This window comes from Morone saxatilis, unplaced genomic scaffold (assembly GCF_004916995.1).
Source record: "Morone saxatilis isolate NCDOM2014 unplaced genomic scaffold, NCSU_SB_2.0 Contig21, whole genome shotgun sequence".
NCBI classification, from domain to species: Eukaryota; Metazoa; Chordata; class Actinopteri; family Moronidae; genus Morone; species Morone saxatilis.
Genome location: NW_023339774.1, coordinates 4,202,789 through 4,216,199, shown reverse-complemented (window position 1 = coordinate 4,216,199; position 13,411 = coordinate 4,202,789). Strand labels below are relative to the sequence as shown.

Here is a 13,411-nt window from a genome sequence, read left to right as displayed (position 1 = left end):
ATGACCAGATAATGGATACGGATCAGCTATTTTTATCTTAGCCCTGTGACAAGAAATACTTCCAACAGAGGCTCTCGGGCCCTTGGACCTGTGCCCTGTGCTTAGGCCTGTTGGGTAATCCACCGTAGGTATGATCACATACTCTGAGAACTGTTAATTTCATTGAGCTGTCTTTGGGAAGATACACACGACCAAGAACAAGGTAAACAGAGTGAACTAGCAATCAAAGCGGAACAGTAGAGTACAGAAATCATAGGGAAGCTAAAGCTTCCGAGGAGCATTTGAAGGCAACATATCTTCTCAAACTTGTTTTCTTGTGTCGACAGACAGACAGACAGACCCACAGACAGACAGTCTGCGTCTACCCTTCCTGATTACATGAACATTGATTTTTAACTAAGCAACAACGCAGTCGAAGCTACAGTCTGTCTACTTGGTGAAAGAAACAGGTTTAATGATCTGTAATAGTCCGTAATCTTCTGTGGCTCCACTCCAACATGCCCGTCTTCCAATCAGAGGGTCACAATTTCCGTGACGTCCACCGGAAAAAGAGAAGGACGTAAACGCATCACGTAAAGCAAAACAGATGCCACCACAAATCAGCGACAGAGGACGTCAACGAAATTGGCCGAAGGTAGTGCCAGGCGGAGTGGAGTCTATTTGCGTGAGAAGACAGAAGAGAAAGGCACAAACAACAACGACGTACCTAGACGGCCCTAGTTAGTTAGCTCCGAGATAAGCCTAGTTATTCCATCAACCCACAAAGTTTCGCCAAAACAACGTTTCTCGGAGACACAAGGTAAGTCAACCAACTAACTTAGTTAACCCCTAGCCAGCTAACATAAGTGGTTGTTTGGGAAGTGTCTCGAGTGAACAGCGAAACACAAACAACCTTAAAGTCACAGTTTTAGCTGATAATGTTAGCCTCGACCTCGACGTTAATGTACAATTGGCTTACTGAGTTAATTTACGGGGATTAAACACATCTTCCCTCTGGTTAGCACGTGTCCCCGAAAACTTTCCTCCTCCAACTTCGAGGTTGTAAATTAAACATCGCATGTTGTAACAGATAGCCACTACAAATAGCCTGTAGTGATTGTTTTTTCCCCAGCGACCTCTCCACTAACCGAGACACAACCTGTGTTTAACCTGGCTAACGTTAAGCTGCTAGTAGCACCAATGTTATCTTGTCTGTATCGATGTTTGACGATTATTTACGACTGTCTGTCGGACCGTTTTCATTAACACACTGTTTCGCGGGGTAATACTCGCACAGGTAGTTAATGTTCAGGTACACAGTCCGTCTGTTGCGGGGACAAAAACAAAGAGCAGACAAAGCAAAGGCGACGAGACTGCTAACACTTTTCTCATTTGGCTAACCTCTAGCATGCTAACATTAGCAGGAACACGAGAACCTAATCGCACTAAAACGACATCACAGTGCGCTTTGTCTGCGTGTCTTTTACCGGAAGGCTTTAATAAGTGCAGTGTAAGAGGTGGTCGTGTTAACGCTACCGGCGGCCGTGTAGCAGAGCTGTTCAAAGCGAGACGGTAGCAGCAGCCATTAGCTTGCTAGCATGACTCAGTGGATTTGTAGAAGTGACAGTGCTGTGGCCCGGTGTTTGTCAGGAAGCAACCGAGAGCTACGGGCTGCCTGAACCACCTCCAGTAAGCACACACAGCTGTATATGTGGTTATTGAGTGGAGGGGGATAGCTGTGTGTTTAAAGATAGCATGCTCCTTGTACCACCGATACGTGTCAGTGAGTGATTTGGGCTTTTGTCTCAGAGATAATCTTAAGATCTACAGGTGTTGTGTTGGATTTTGTACCCTTGTCACAATCTGCCCCCCCCCCGTCCATTTCCACACGACCCAAGAGGGGGGATGATTTAGCAGCCCCCCCTGTCTTCATACTGTGTTTACTCCCTCGGGATGGAGGATGGGATCTTTGGTGAGGAAACCTGCTCTGACAAGGATACAAATTCTGGCATGATACCAGCTCTGTTTGCAGCACTGTCGAGGTTGTCTATAAATAGATGTGTTAACAGCCTTACAGTATTGAGGAAACTCGTGTGTGTGTGTGCCTTTTGAGATCACAGTGTCACATTGCACTTTGCAGAGGAAAGCCACCATACACAGGTCCATGTGAGCGTTGAGCTGCATGGAGTGCTGCAGTCGGCCGGCACACACACGTGAAGGGGCAGCTTGCAGTTTTGGGGAGAGGAGGAAGCCTCGGATGCGGTTTTTACCAGAACCCGAATGTGGCAATGTTTTTGGTTCCCCCATGTTTTACCAAGGATTATGAACAGCCCCCCCTCCGCTCTAAAGATACCCTCACAACTTTCTGTAATGCCAGTGCAAGTTTATGTTTACTTGATTCACTTTGGCATTAAAGAGGGACTCATACACACTCTGTTCCAACTTGGAGGTCGTAGTAATTATGTCAATTTTAGCTAAATATACTGGTTTTTAGACCTACATCATGCCTGTTTGTGATAAAATAGGTATGGAACCTTATTAAACTACAGAAGCCAAAGCTATCAAATGTTGCCAAACAACATATTTGCCCAAATAACATATTGTACAATTTGTTTTTTTTATGACTTGAGGTCAGGGAAGATCAAGGAGGCTGTTCACATACAACGGAAATCTAAACCATCTTTGAACCAAGATAGGTCCTGTCCCCAGTCCCCCCCGCAGTTATCTCGTGCCTCGCAGTTCACACGCCAGTCATGTGATGACACGTGAGCCATATCATTTGCTGATGAAAAGTGGGAGGTGTGAGTTAAAGCTCTACAATATCCAATAAGTTGATCGTTTTGTCTCACATACTGCAAGTCGAAGTTTTAACTTCTGTAAATTCTGTACGGGAGAACGGTCTCAGTGCCAGCTTTCTGTATGATTTCTGTAATCCGTGCGACACAATTCACTCCCTATCCAAAAACAGTATTGAAGTTCTTTGAGAGGCATTTTGTAGACCAAACGATTAATCTAAAATATAATCGTCAGAGTAATCAATAATAAAAGTAATGTTAGTTGCAGCTCTAGTTCATGGTGATAATGAGCTTTCACTAAACCTATTAATAATGTCTACCGGGTGATGCATAGTGTGGTGTGAGTGTGTGGAGTTGAGCCAGAGGTGAGTGTGATTTAGTAGGCACAGAAACAGTTTGAGCTGTGAATTACATGTTAATTTGATTGCTTCAGTCAAACATCAGTATTTCCTGACTGGAAACAGTATGACTGTTACCTGTATGAGTTTAAATTAGAGATACATTTCATATGATATCTATTTTTAGTTTTTAATGCAGGGCTGTTACAACTAGAACAGCCAGTAAAAGTTCAAACTAGATTCAGTGAATGTTTAGTATTTTTGCTTAATAAATAACAATTCATTAGTTATTATTCTTTCAGCACTAATGATATTTCTCTGTAGACCAGAGTCTCAAGAGTTACAGATAATAGATAATCACACCAGCTACCCAAACTGATTTTGAACATACTGAAACTTGTTCAGTGTCAGTCTGCACAATTCATTGAAATATTATTAATATCACAGTTTGGCCAAGTGCAGTATCCAAATAGCAGAAACTGCAATTTGTTTGACAAAACATTAAAATGAAGTACTGTAGTGCTGTGGAGATGCCCTGGCCTACAGATGTTGTTCTCCAGATGCTACAGACCCCAGCAAATTGTCATTGTTGTGATTTTAGGTTTTCTAGTGAAAATGAAAATTGTGATGCAAAAATGAACAAACAGTGAATCATATCACACTCTGTATGTGTCAAAATAATCACAATGTGAGCTTTAGTTTAGTTGTCTTGATTTGTCTTCAGCACAAAATAATTCTGTTTATCTGTTGTCTATTTATAAACAAATCACATTTGTTTCTGTATGTTTGTTGCACCCACACAAACACTCCAGCGTGTCTTTTGTTTATGTCTCCAGGTCAGTTTACCAGGCGGCAGACATCGCTATGGCGCAGGAGACCAATCAGAGCCCCGTTCCCATGCTCTGTCCCACCGGCTGCGGTTTCTATGGCAACCCTAGGACTAATGGCATGTGCTCTGTGTGCCACAAGGAGCACCTGTCAAGACAGAACAATGGCGGAGTCAGTTCTCTGAGTGCTGTGGGTAAGACCGGCTGTGTCCGTCACAGTTTTCTGTTGGTTTTTTTTTCCACGTGCGCATAGGACAAAGTTACAAAACTCCAAATCTCTGTGTCTGACTGTAACATTTGGTGAAATTTTCCTACCTCAGGCAGCAGCGGTGGCTCCACAGTTGAGGCCTCTGCCATCCAGCGGTTAGAGGCCACGTTGAATAATGCTGCAGCGGCTGCAGTCGCTGCTGCAGAGGTGGCAGCTGAGGCCGCCGCCTCTGCTGAGGCTGCTGCCACAGAGGCTCTCAGGTGAGGGGGTCCACCAGGGTTTATTATACTGCCTGCAAACAAAACTCACACGGTCGGTTTGAAATGGGAAGTACTGAGTAGGTTTTAACTGCGAGTACACAGTTGCTAGTCTTTAGCAACTTCCTTGCACTCTGACAAACAAATGTCAGAATTTGTGATAGAAAATTAATGTGGACTCTTCTCTTAAACACAACTCCACTTAAAGGCACCACCATAAATCTGAAACTATCTTTATAAGTATGAGTCTGTTCAGCAGATACAGTTGGATATGTGGAAAATATGGTGACTTTTACCTGAAATATTAAGTTTCTTACTATTTAATCATTTTCTCCCATTTGTCCTTTGCAGTGGAGTTTCAACAGCCATTTCTGTAACACAACAGATGACTGAGATGAGTCTTTCCTGCGAGGAGAAAGGAGCATCAGGAAGCAAAGTAGAGTTTACAGAGCCAGGTGGGTTATCACTGAGGATATATACTGAGTTACACCAGCCAATTCAGCAGCCCTGCCAGACCTAACATTGTGACCAACTTATAGTATAATGTTATTTGATTCATAGGATTGACCAAACAGACATTTCTATTTGGTTATTTAAGTTATAAACTCTAAAAAATATACTGTATCACAGTTTATATTAACAATGCAATATAACATTGCCTAAATGTAATATTTTCTTCCCCCCTACATTGACATACACGAGGGAGTGTTGGTAAGACAGCTACTTCACTAAGTTAATTGTTTTTCTTGTATGTTTCCAGTGTTGAGCCAACCCACGTTCTCAGCCTCCCATCCCTCCACTGCTGGCAGTGAAGAGTTCAAAGCCCCGGAGCCCCCAAAACCCAAGAAGAATCGCTGCTTTATGTGCCGCAAAAAGGTCGGCCTTACAGGTAAGAAATGACACCGATAACCGATTTTAATTTTGTTTTTTCAAACTGTAAATTCTTTTAAGAATGGTGCTTTAGTAATTTACAAGGTGGGAGTGTTGTTAGGTGTTCAAAATTGAACCATTTTTGTGGCTGCAAAAGGAGATTGCTCTGACTAGCAGTTTCCAACGCAGTCTGCTAGCTTTTCTGCCATTTTGTCTCGCTGTCCTCAGTAGAATGTGAATGGTGAATAAAAAAACACCACTATCCATCACAGTCTTGCAGAAAATGTAAAAATGAAGCATTTTGCTTGAGCCAAAAGAGCCAAATAGGACAAAGACAGAAAAATAAATGTAAATATTGGGCCAGAAGCTAAATATCCGACTTTGTGGAGCCTTAAACACATTTTTAGATTCTTGAATAAAGACCCGACAAAGGGCTTCAGTTAAGTGTTGATATAGCCCTCTACAAATCACAACAGGCTATGTAACAGGGAGCAGTCATCTGTGTTTTATTCTATTACATCCCAACAAAATGTGTCTTAACATACCTGTTCCAGCCAGTGACTTTTAAGGTAAGCACTGTGTCCCTGCAGTGTGCCAGGATGTGTGCAGTTAGGGATGTTTTGCTGCCCTTGAGCGCTGGTTATTGATTTGACTCGGTCTGTTTTCCGTTTCAGGTTTTGACTGCCGCTGTGGGAATCTGTTCTGTGGACTTCACCGTTACTCTGATAAGCATAACTGTCCGTACGACTACAAAGCTGAAGCTGCTGACAAGATTCGCAAAGAGAACCCCGTGGTTGTTGCTGACAAGATCCAGAGAATATGAAGAGGACTCTCAGTTTGACTTTGAATACTTGGAGCGATCGCTTAAAAAAAAAAAAAAGACTTGAGCCCAACCTTCTCCCTGAAGGACCTGTTTTTCCCCCTTGTTTGTTACACGTTCAGGACTTTTCCCCCGCAGTGCATGAAAGTTCACGTATATTTTCAGCTTTCATTCTTGTTTGTGTGTGAGTTTAACACTTTTGGAGGGTTGTATTGGACTAACATTGTGTGTGAGGATGGGGGGTGGGGTTAGGAGTGACTGAAGAAAAAATGATAGCCCTTTTCAGAAAATGCTGTTGATGGCTGCCCAGTCTGTTTTGTGATCCCCCTGAGGTCGCTTGAACGATGCCTGGAAAGAGCTTGGACACATGGGCTCTGTTTGGACTCTCTGACTGTTACTGCTGTTGGCTGATGGCGCCACCTTGGCCGTGCTTGCTCTCTGCTGGCTTGAGTAGCAAAATGGATGTTGTCTCTCCCCCCCCCCCCCCCCCCCCCCCCTGTTTTTGGTCAAAGTTTAACCCTCCTTTACACGTCAGATTTTGCGTCCTGGTAAGTTTTTATCACCCCAAAATGCTTCTCTGTGCCGCTGGAATCTCGTCCACTGTGGTCCCCCCCCTTGACACGCAGCTCCTCAGATGTATCGCAAAGAGACTTTGAAGAAGAGACTTTGTTGCTAGCCTTTTCTTGCTGGCTCGTATTCCTTCCCTCCTGCTGTGTGTGCGGCACTAGCAGTACAACGTAGTTTGACAGTTTACTACTATTTCTCTCCTGTTGATCTCGGCTGTATGCTGCGACGCGCTCTGTGCCCGGGATCTGGATGGCAGGAACGTGGACTTTAAAACCATCCACTGAAGTCACATTTTGTTAGTTTGTTTCCTTTTTTTTTTGTCATTTTCCAGAAAAGTGGTGTGTATGCTGTGTGTTGTTGTATGACAAGTAGCCTAAACTTGTATTAATTTTTGCCTTTGGAAGGGTTTAGCTCCACTAATATTTTCATCTTTTACTTCACTATTGAATGTGTTCCTCGATTTTTAATGTGAGCTGGCAAATTCACAGCGTTGGGAGCGTTGGACTGTTGCATACTGTGTATCAAACACAGGTGTGTGTGTTTTGTGGGAGTAGACTTGGACGGCTGGTGTGTGAGTATTGTATGAGGTTAAGTGGTTGTGTGCCGCGGTGACTTGTCGTAGGTTATTAATAATTTTCCGTTTTTGTTGAGTTTTGGTCTGGCTGCTTAATCTGTTTGTTTTGTTTTTTACCCTTTAGTTATGCAAGTTTGTACAAACATCTTTATTTATATACTGCAGTGCGCGTAATCATCCAATAATACAGAATGAATTGTATGATGTAAATAAATTATGTTCACAAATATAAAATCAAGAATTCATGGCCCTTCATTTAAATATGCCACTGTCGTCTGCAGTCTAAATGAAATGGCTAGCTTGTCTTTAATCCTCAGCTTTTAACTTCTTCTATATGGATCTATTTTATTTAATGACAGTGGTTCATATGTTCACTGTTACAGGCTGCTGTCAGTTTCCATGTGACTCATGTCTCTGCAGGGGAAACGGGATCTGCTCTGCTGCAGTGAGCGTGGCCTCAGGGTCACGTTATGACACCATTGCCCTCCCTCACCATGAGGACTTTATGTTTTGACACAAACACACACACACACACACGTGCAGGGTGTACTCATTCATCATCGTGAGCAGCACATGGTGTCATGAACAGTTCTGTTCCTCAGCCCACCCCTCCCTCTCCTGAGGATTAGTGGAAATGGTTCCCCAAATAATCTTGTCTTTGCAGAAGTAAACACTAACCACAGAGCTTTTATCTTTTCTTTTGGCACATACGAGAACATTCAGCTCTAGTTCTGCTTTTTTCAAGCTTTTCTAATGCCCCAATATTGCTCTCCTGTAACTGCTCTCTTGGTGTTCCTGCTCTGATGTTCTTCAAATTGAGAGAGAGTAGAGAGATTTCAAGTTTCTCTTTTTTGTTTAAACTCACATTGTCAACACAGTAGGTTATTATATATTATAAATGGACACACTTATTAAGCCAGATGTACTTCTATTAATGAAATATACAAAGGGCAACAAGTTTGTTAATTTTTATTTATTTATTTACTTATTGGATCCCCATTATCTTCTGCTGTAGCTGTTTTGGTTGCTAATCTTCCTGAGGTACTCAAAGTAAAATAATTTTATTCACAATCAACACTACATTAGTGGGCAAGATTGTGTGTTAAAAATAAAAGTGCTTCCTCAATAGAATGGATACATTTATGTGGGTTTATACACAGGCCTAAAATGTTATGACTTTTTATTATTTATAAACATCATTTAATTTAGTAGCTCAAAATGGGAAATTCTCCAAAAGTGCTAGTGCCCTTATTTAGCTAAAAAAAGCTTTCCACCTCTGTGCATGATAAGCATAACTGCCCACTGAGTGTTTATTTCAATTTCACCACACACTCCAACTATATTCTGAACATTTTTTATAACCCTTGTTTGATACAATTTAAAATGTTCAGGTAATTCAGCTTTGGAACCTTTCACATCTTCTCTACACATCTGGTGCTTTTTTATCAGTGATAAACTATATAAAATATATTATATATATTCTCGCAAAATAAATATGACCTCAATATCTGTGCAAAAGCTCATTTATTTGGTAATATACACAGATATGTTACAGCAGTTGGGGGTTATGTCGGGTTATGTTTTTTTGATCAATCTTTATTTTTAGTGGATTGCCACTAGGTGGCATAACAGACACATCCAACCACATTGATCCTTTCATGCGCTTAGAACCATATAGAGCTGACAATTATAAAAAACACTTCACATAATGTTAATGTTGACATAAGTTGTCACAATATATGAATTACTCCATTTGGATAAAAATGTCAGAACTTTATATTTCAAGGTGGCAAAATGTAGCGCCAGAACAAAAATCTAAACATGAATGTATTCTTAAACATTAAACAATTGTTAATGTGATGTAAAACATATGAAGACAAACATGGACCCTTAACACCCTATACCCATAAAGACCACTCAAATGTAAATGTAAAAGGAACTTTAGATAATCTTATCATAGTCAGCACTGTTTGGAGACAGCTCTTACATTCTAATATTAACATTTAGAGTTGTAAACGTGCGCACTTATAAAATTAAAAATGACATTTATGATTATTATTTCAGTCCTTGTGTCACACACACACACACACACACACACACAGTTTGTTGACCTGTCACAGATGTGCAGTAATGTAACAGCATGTTTGCTAGAACAGATCCATTAACTTTTAATTCCTCATGCATCTTTCATGGTGATCATGCATGAAATATTGATTTAGAAACATCTGATGCTTATCTAGACATGCAGGTGTTTAGAAATTTGTGTCAAGACCACAAATGGGTCCAGAAGAGAAAATGCTGAATTCCAGCTGTTGGTTGGTATTTGTACTTTCTTTCTGCAGGCATTCAGAGAGACAAGACCTCAGGATATTTAGCATTTTATAGAAATAGTAATTAAAAAAAAATGCACAGATCAGTAATGGAAATTCATTAGTAGTAGGAGCTTTTTTTGTTTAGAATGTATTTTCAAATCACAAATCACACTTACTATCATATCATATATTTTGTATTTTATTGATATATTTTCTGTAACTATTTGTAATGTGTGACAAGATACTTTTTGATGTCTTTGAATCTCTGATTTGTATATAACAAAACAAAAACTGAACACAGACAACTGGAGCAAAAGGACAAACACAGAACATACATTTACATTTAAAGCTCCTATAATCAATACTACATTCATGAGTTTGCCAGAAACACAACTTCGCTCTGTATCTGCTGGATGTATACAAAAAACTGCACATCAGCTTAAACGTTGATAATATTTGTCAGTGTTATGTTTGCAGTGTGTTGTATTTATGTGTACTTATACCCTCTCCCAGGCTTCGCATTTCAGAAAATGTTTAGACTCCGCCCCCTTCAGGGAGGTGTGTGGGGATGATGTTTCTGAATCTATTCGACCATTGGACAAGAACTTCTGAAGCATATGGCCCCTCAATACACGTATAACTGCATACACCTTCACACGTGTTTATATACATGTACATAGGCATGTACACATATCTGCAATACATTTCCCTTAAAAATATGTCTTCAGAAATGATAATCTTATAATCTTATAATATAAGCTTATATAATGCCCATTAATAATGAACATTTAGGCTGCTCTGTGTGGTGTCTGTTTATTCTCACCAAAATCAAGATTCACAGCAGTGCTGGTGGATCTAAATACGTTAAATAAATTATACCATCAAAGACGTCATCAGCTCTATAGCAACATCCAATATTATGCTGTCATATACACTTCATCAGCATGGTGGGCAGGAGCAGACTTGTCACCACCTTAAGCACAGTCACCTGTACACCAGCACCAGTCTAGAGGGGTGCGATCCACAGCTCACATGTGGGAACTGACAACCGTGTAATGGAATCATTTTGGATGTGAAAAATGAGCTCTACTGTATTATTTAATGAGGCTGCAAGGTGTTTCTCTGTACGGTTTCCAGCTCTGCACACAGGTAGCTGCTGTCGGTGTCTCCTGCAGGTCGGCTGACTCCCTACCTGCTGTATTTCTATTGAAAACAATAAAACATAAAAGATACTGCAGCTCCAAGGTCATCTCAGGGTATTTACTGTTCGCCCAATGAGCCTCGCATAGAGAAACCTAAACCTTCATTAAATCTTTAGGGCGTCTGGTGTTCTCGTGTATATATGTGTGTGTGTGTGGGGTTTCCAGTAACAAGAGGAGTGAGAGTGTTTCTAGGTGCTTTAGATGATATGGTCCTTTGGCCATTTAGGAAAAACAAAGCAGCACACAAGTTAAATGGAGCTGCACTGAATGCTGTTTCACCTCTGAGAACCAATGTGGTGTGATGTGAACCCACAGCTGCACATCACCCCCTCTTTGTAGAAACGATAAACCATGAATATCACAGCTCCCGGAGAATAACACAGCCTCTCTCTGCTTGATAAGCCACAGTCGATCAACTTTGGTTTCCAGAATTTACTGCACCTATCCAGGAGCACCTGTTGACTGGGTCACATGCAGCAGTCGTCATAGTGACGGCTCAAGATACCTGAGTTGGGTGCTGGCTGGCGAGGAGCCTAGGCAGAGTAGAGCCAACCTGCTGGTGGGGGTAGACTGGGCGAACGCTGCAGAGGACACTTTTAATTTTCCATCATGCCGAGAAAACGGGAGTCTTCAGCAGATGATGGTGAGTTGAAGATGAGAGGAGAGGAGGATTCATCATAATGTTGTCAGGTTGTCATGATGTGTGATGCAGGCCAGTTGATTTTTAAGATAAATTGTTTTCTTGTGTCAAAACAAATTTGTAGAGCAATTTGTGTTGTAAAAAAACTTTGTATATGATCATATATTTTATTTCTATGACCATTTACTACTTATAGACAGAGGTCATGCTGACATCATGTAACTCTTGGCCATTTTCCACGAGCTGGAACTTAATAAAGTTCAACATAGTGTTAGACCCTCAATGTACGCTCAATGTACGCGCAGGAAACACAGAGTAAATTGGAGTTTTTACAGTCACTAGAAGCACATCCAGGGCTGTTTGTAAAGGTTTCTGTGTGGTACTGGTGCTGTAACAGTAGCCAAGCTAGCGGCTCAGAGATAACCAGCCATGAGCACTCTAGGTCCATGCGGAAAAACAGAGTGAATTGGTCACTAGAAGCACATTCAGGGCCGTTTGTAAAAGTTTCTGAGTGGTTCCCATGTTGTAACATTGGTTTTATAGTAACGGGTTGCTTGGTGACAATGGCTGCCACCATATACAGGTGCATCTCAATAAATTAGAATATCATGACAAAGTTAATTTATTTCAGTAATTCAATTCCAAGCGCTTTATTTCTTTTAATTGCAATGGATTATGGGCTTACAGCTAACAACCAAATTCATGTCATTTTCTTAGAACATTAGAATATTTTCATAGACCAACTACATTTTTACATTTTAAATCACCAGAAATTGTCAGCCGCCTTACTCAAAGTATTGTTCATATATGCACTCAATACTTGGTCGGGGGCTTCCTTTCTGGCGATGAATTATTCCATCAATGCAGCCGTGGCGGATTTTGGAGGGTGATCAGCGCTGGTTGGCGCACTCGCCGGATAGGGTGCTTCATGGAAGTCTCAGGTTTTGCTTTGATAGTGGCCCTTCAGGGTCACCAACTGCATTTGTTGGGGTTCAGCGTTGTCTCTCATCTATAACCTGCTTGACAAATAACCCAATAGATTCTCTATTTGGGGGTTTCAGGGTCAGGCGAGTTTGCTGTTGCCCTCAGTCACAGTAAAACATAGTCAAAATATCGGAAACCAGCGTATTCGGCAAGATGAAAGTATACCATATTGGACACAGTATTGCGGCAGGCTGTCAAGGTCACTGCCTGGAAAAGTAAGAAATTCAGCATCATTCATTAAAGCTTAATACAAAGACAAAGAGCATGACAGTGCTCTAATAGTCCCTGGGGAATGGCTGACTGTGACTATTGGACATTGATAAAACATAGTTGACCAACACCAGGCAGATGCAACCCCCACCCCATGAGCTCCCAATCATCACTGACTGTGGAAACTTCACACTGGACTAAAAGACAACTATGATTCTAGAGAACCTAATCCACTCTTCCTCCAGACGTTCTGAAGAAGGAAGACCCAATTATTTCACCGAATGAGAATTGCAAAGACTTATACATCTGAAAAGCGCGACTTGGGAACACTGGAGTGTCAGCAGTCCTTTTTACTTACTAAACCCAGGATCAGAATCTTACATGACACGTTGGGTAGGGGCCCAGAGTCCTGGAAATACAAACTACTTGTGTGACGGTGGCTCTTGAGGCACTGAACTACCAGCCTCAGTTTACCACTACCTTTGACGAGAAAAACAAATCTATCCGGGAATTGTCCCCCCCAGAAATTTTAGAACTGAAAATGAGAGTGTTTGACTTACAAAATCCTCTCAAGGCTGCGGTTAGCCTGACTTAGCTTAGTGCACTATTCCTTACCAACCATAATAATTTACACTTGAAAACCACTACAAAAACATATATCTAAAATGAATATGCACAACAGTTAGATTTTCGCATTCTTTAGCCATAAATGACCTATCTTGTTGCGCTTAACCCTCACATTGGTGAGAGCCGGGTAAAACCACGGGTAAATCGCTCTTTCTGGAACAAACTGTCACCAAAGCCGCACGTCATTAACCCAACGGAATG

At 41.3% G+C, this 13,411-nt stretch overlaps 2 protein-coding genes across 2 annotated transcripts in view; both read left to right on the top strand.

Moving 5' to 3' along the window:
- Positions 1 to 365: 365 nt before the first annotated feature.
- LOC118332444 (AN1-type zinc finger protein 5-like) lies at positions 366 to 7,469 on the top strand. The gene is made up of 6 exons (XM_035667730.1): positions 366 to 799; positions 3,949 to 4,133; positions 4,260 to 4,407; positions 4,756 to 4,859; positions 5,165 to 5,293; positions 5,949 to 7,469. The coding sequence occupies exons 2-6, from the start codon at positions 3,977 to 3,979 to the stop codon at positions 6,095 to 6,097; spliced, it is 687 nt and encodes a 228-aa protein (XP_035523623.1). The 5' UTR covers positions 366 to 799; positions 3,949 to 3,976; the 3' UTR covers positions 6,098 to 7,469.
- A 3,889-nt stretch (positions 7,470 to 11,358) lies between these two features.
- Positions 11,359 to 13,411, top strand: part of tmc2a (transmembrane channel-like 2a) — a 14,473-nt gene continuing 12,420 nt past the window's right edge. The window contains exon 1 of the mRNA XM_035668203.1: positions 11,359 to 11,392. Within this exon, the coding sequence (XP_035524096.1) occupies positions 11,359 to 11,392 (34 nt within the window). The remainder of the gene's footprint in view (positions 11,393 to 13,411) is intronic.